Source organism: Mesitornis unicolor, unplaced genomic scaffold, assembly GCF_000695765.1.
Source record: "Mesitornis unicolor isolate BGI_N332 unplaced genomic scaffold, ASM69576v1 scaffold4061, whole genome shotgun sequence".
NCBI lineage: Eukaryota > Metazoa > Chordata > Aves > Mesitornithiformes > Mesitornithidae > Mesitornis > Mesitornis unicolor.
This window is the reverse complement of record NW_010161586.1, coordinates 1-5261: the sequence shown is the minus strand read 5'-3', so window position 1 is coordinate 5261 and position 5261 is coordinate 1. Positions and strand designations below refer to the sequence as shown.

The following is a 5261-nucleotide window of genomic DNA, read 5'->3' as shown; positions in this document are numbered from 1 at the left end:
GGGCTCCTTCGGGGTCTGTAGTCGCAGAGCAAAGAGTTTGTGTCACCCAATGCGGCTCAAACGTGGCAGGATCCAGTGCAGGGAGAACTGTTAGGGTTGGGTCTTCTGGAGGGTTTTGTGGAGGATGTGTGGGGCAGGGCAGTAGTTGAATTTGTTAGGTTTTGGGGTCTGTAAGATGTACAGAAAATGCAGCTGGGTGGAAGACACCTTTCCTGTGATTTCACTGAAGGATCTGTGTTCTTGCCCCTTTAGGGTTCTGCCTGCGTTTTCCGTGGCTGCGTGTGGCGTGCACACACTGCCGTGTGTTCTGTGGCTTGAGTACCAAAATCAGATCTCTTCCATCGACCAGAAGGAAGATAAAACCTGAGTTTTCCAGATAACCTTCAATTAATGAATTCTTCTTTCCAGATTTAGAGGAAAAACCTGATACGTCCTGAAAATGTTTAACAAATCCTTTGGAACTCCATTTGGAGGCAGCGCTGGCTTTGGGACGACTTCAACTTTTGGACAAAGTGAGTCACCATAAATCTGATCTGACTTCAGGTGTTTTTTGCAGGAGGTGTGGCCAGTGGGTCAGGTGGAGGTGGTGATTCTCTGTGATGGGATGGGAGCACTGCTCTGCTGTCCTGCTCACTCCCCTGTGACAGGGAGCAATTTGTGAACTGGCTTCAGGAGCCCTGGGCTGCTCTGTTTGCTGAGCTTTTAATCTGGGTAGACACCAGGATTCCACCCACCATCCTTGAAGTGTGTTTGTTTTAAAAGGAGTGGGAAATCAAATCACAGAATCCCAGAGCGTTAGGGATTGGAAGGGACCTCAAAAGCTCACCCAGTCCAATCCCCCTGCCGGAGCAGGAACACCCAGATGAGGTTGCACAGGAAGGCGTCCAGGCGGGTTTTGAATGTCTGCAGAGAAGGAGACTCCACAACCTCTCTGGGCAGCCTGGTCCAGTGCTCTGTCACCCTAATGCTAAGGTGAAGGCTGTTGTGCTGGGGTGGGAGTGGGAATTCTTTCAATCCAGACCAGAGTATTTTGGGAAGACTTGGTAGGAAAAAGCACGTAAGCAGGAGCGTCTTCTGGAGATGGGCGTTGTAAATACCACAGTGAGTGAGTGGTCAGCCATTAGTGCAGACTGTGAACTGCTGCGTGTGCCAGATTTGTTACGAGGGAAACAGTCATTCTGCTTATATTGCTCACGGAGCCGAGGTGTGAGAAGAGCAACTTCCAGAGGCTATAAAAAAGGTAGAGGCCTTGCAGAGAGGTGTCTGTACGGCTGCAGAAGTGGCTGACTCCAGTCCTCTGGGACTTTGCTTCAGGAGCTCTGTGCAAGCGTTTGTTATTGCACTTCACACATCGGAGATGCTGATGTGTGGGCAGTCCCACTCCGCTCAGGCTGTATTTTGGAAGTGAAAAAGGCAGCAGCACCTAGTCCAGGTGTGCAGACGTGGCTTCATCTCAACTGTTGTGCTGGTTTTCAGATGCTGGCTTTGGTACCACCAGTGGAGGAGCGTTTGGAACGTCAGCCTTTGGCTCCAACAATAACACCGGAGGCCTCTTTGGGAGCACGCAGACAAAACCAGGTATTGCTGTGTTATGATTGTGGTGTAGAATGCGATCACGAGAGAAGGATGTGTTTAAAAAGATGAGGAGGAACAAAAATCCCATAAAATTACAAACAACAGAAACAATGAGGGGGTGGGGAACCCCCAAATCTCCAAAACTAACTAAAAAAACCCTAAGCAATGGTGGTTGCCGGTGATTAATGGTCTGTTCCTGTCTTCAGGAGGATTATTTGGTTCGACTACGTTTAATCAGCCAGCCACCTCCTCCACAAGCACAGGCTTTGGGTTTGGCACGTCGACAGGGACGTCCAATAGCCTCTTTGGAACAACCAGCACTGGTGGAGGCCTCTTCTCTTCCCAGAATAATGCCTTTGCCCAGAACAAGCCAGCTGGGTTTGGAAGTGAGTAAACCTGCTGCATGTGTCTTGAGCATTGCTTATTTGACTGACGAGTGCAAGACGCTGGCTGGACGTGTGGGTGTGATGCAAGGGGTAATGTCGGGGTCTGGTGTTTTGTTTTCCTCCTGGAGGGTTTAGTGACATTGCTGTGGGCCACAGTAGCCAAGAGTGAGCCCGATGTGCTACAAAATGTGTAGCTGCAAGTCTCACCATGAAGTTTAAAATACGGTACACAGGTGGTCAATTGATACTTCTTATTCATAAATACCCTTTGGTGCTGCTTGGTTCCAGGTTTTAATTCTGCTGTTTCAGGGAAGCTGTAGTTGGTTTTGCCACTGGTGCTGAAGTGCTTGAACAGTGTCTCAGACTCTCCTGTAATTTCCCCGAAGCAGAAGCAACTGCTTGCAGACCCTTCTGAGAAAAGAAACCTTGGTGGTTCCCTTTCTGCACGTAGTTTTCCTAGTGTTGTCAGGAGCAGAGTGAGGTTGGCTGCTGTGGCTGTTGTGGTATTTCCTGGGTGATGGGTTAGGGCAGTCCCCTACAGCAGCAGATTGCCGTACGCATTTCTAGCACTGCTGTGATTTCTTCTTTATTTTCCTAGCACTTTCTTCCATTTCTGAACCATTTTATAATATGAGTGAAGTATTTGGATTTAAGATGTAAAATTTAGTTTTGTCGTAGCACTGATTTTTATTGTTTTTTCATTTTTTTTAGACTTTGGCACCAGTACCAGCAGCGGAGGTCTCTTTGGAACCACTAACACCACTTCCAATCCCTTTGGGAGTACGTCTGGCTCTCTTTTTGGCCCAACCAGCTTTACTGCTGCTCCAACTGGCACGACTATTAAGTTTAACGTAAGTTTCTTCTTTCTTAATCCAGCCTGTTTGCTGTAGGAAGCATTACATCTTGCGGTTCTTTGTGTGAAGTACTGTCCTGGTCGCTGAGCTGAAATTTAAAAATGAGTTCGTATGCAAGCATGCAGTGTTCTGAAATGGTTTGGAAACATCCCTGTTAGTGGAGCTGTTGCAGTAGACGTAGGATGGGTAGTTAACTCCAAAGAACTAGGCTTTTTTTTTTTTAATTCTGAATTTGACAGACTTCACCAGCACTGTGGAGTAGTGCCCTACAGGGACTTTTTGGGTTTACAGCTGTGTTAAAGCTGAAGAGGTGAAGCAGCTCTTGAAGCTGAGCCTCATCAGGAAGGTAGGCAGTGCCACAGAATTCAGGTCAATCAGCACTGAACACTAACAGGAGTAAGGGTTAGAGGTGTCTTGGAATGGGTCAGAATAAATGCAGTTCTCTTAGTCAGCGTGGCTTTGGAAATGTAAGCTGAAATGGGAAGACTGCTCCCCTGCATTTTGTGGTTGAGTTCCCTTTAAGAAGGGGTTGAACAACGTCTTCAGAGTTCTGTGGCAGTTGAAAATAGAGGATGGCCTGGAAAGGAAGTCATCCTGTAAACGGGGTAACTGCTATCTGCTGGGAAGAGGCATTCTTTTTCCCAAATATTTGTTCATGCAGATTTCGGCCACCTTCATTTCTAGACTGAGCTGATTTAACAGACTGAGACTTTGTTCTTTCTGGGCATAGGCAGAACCATGGCTGTCAGCTTGAGCAGTCCGAGCGCTGTTGAGGCAGACTTTCATAGTACAACTAGAAAAATGGGGGATAAGGGAAGTGGGGAACAGCTATAGGGTTCTTACCAAAGCAGTTTACCTAAACTTGCCAAAGTGAAACTGGAAAATGAATTGCACTGCATTGCTTTGAGCGTTACTGGGATAAACTCCACTACTGATTGCTGCTGAAGGTGCCTCATCACAGGTGTGCAGATAACAGTAAGGCACTGCTTCGAGTCCTCGGCTCGATTTCTGTTCTGACAGCATCTGCTGGGAGTGCTAACTGCATTAACGGACGTTTGCCTGGATTTTAAACTTGATATCTCTACCTCTTCTCTTGCAGCCACCAACCGGCACAGATACTATGGTAAAGTCTGGAGTTAGTACTAACATCAACACCAAGCACCAGTGCATCACTGCTATGAAGGAATATGAAAGCAAATCTCTTGAGGTCAGTCAATGAGCGTTCAGACGTGCTTGTGTTGTTTGTCTGTTCGTTAGCATTGGTTTAGTAGAACTTTCTTTGACCATAAAGAGTATCCTCTGTGCTTGTAATTGAGTACAACCTTCAGTATCCACCTCACTCACAGAAGAGAGGTATCGTCAAGTAAAACACTTTGTGCATTGCCGTATTAATTGATTTTTTTGTTTTGTTTTTAATTCTTAATACTGCTGTATTTGAAGAGCTGAAATTCTGTCTCACCATGTACCAGAAGAGTGAGAGATCCTGTTGGGAGCAGTCCTGTGCTGCAGAGATAATGGCAGAATCTCAGAGAAAACTCAGAGTTTTTTTATATAAACTCTTGTTTCCAGATTTTTAACCTGAAGCCTTTCCATTCAGGTTGACTTGTTTGATACTTCAACACAGGTCTTCTACTCAAAAGATCTGAAAAAGCTCTGTGAAGTAAAACTGAAGCCCAAACACGAATCTTAAGTTTAGGTTCTGATTATGGTGTCCTTCTTTCAAAAAATGGGAGCGATGCAGCTTTTCTTGAGACTTTCATCTCGGTCTAGGCTCGGATGCTCTGTGATCCTGCTGACAGCGCTGTTCTAGCCTTACCCTGTGTAAAAAGAACTGGGTTTTCCCTTCCTAGGAACTCCGTTTAGAGGACTACCAGGCAAACAGGAAAGGGCCCTCAAATCCCGTGGGAGCAGGAGCAGCTGCAGGCTTGTTTGGGTCTTCAACTGCTACATCAAGTACAGCTACAGGGCTCTTCGGCTCTTCCACCACTAACACGGGCTTTTCATACGGACAGAATAAAACTGCTTTTGGAACCAGTAAGTACTTCCTGTCCCCCATTGTCACTGTGACCAGATATGCAAGTATTCTGTTAAGCCGTTTAAAACTGTAACGAAAACAGATGAAACGCTGATGTGAGCTCCAATAATAATGAGTAATTGGGTCCTTTGCCATAGAAATGTCTAGTGACTAACTCTTCAGGGCTTGCAAACTTCCTCTGCATCCCTCAAGTTTTGGTGGAAAACAATTCCTTAGAGCATGTGGCTTTACAGGAGAGTCAGCTGGTTCACATGGAGAAGTGAAACAGTTGGAGGTAAAACCACCAGGACACTGCAAACGGTCGGTAGGGTGATGGCATCAGTTGAAGTCAGAATTCTACTTCTGCTAATGAGTGAGCGTAAATTCCCTGGAAACGGTCAAGTTAATTTATAGCAGAGTAACTACAGAATC

At 46.2% G+C, this 5261-nt stretch overlaps 1 protein-coding gene across 1 annotated transcript; it reads left to right on the top strand.

The window, feature by feature from the left end:
* Window positions 1-439: 439 nt before the first annotated feature.
* On the top strand, window positions 440-4849 carry LOC104547585 (nuclear pore complex protein Nup98-Nup96-like; the record flags this gene model as incomplete). The annotated part of the gene is made up of 6 exons (XM_010193358.1): window positions 440-512; window positions 1477-1578; window positions 1782-1961; window positions 2673-2812; window positions 3915-4022; window positions 4666-4849. Coding segments are annotated over exons 1-6 (787 nt in total), but the record flags the coding sequence as incomplete, so codon positions are not given.
* Between the last annotated feature and the right edge of the window lie 412 nt (window positions 4850-5261).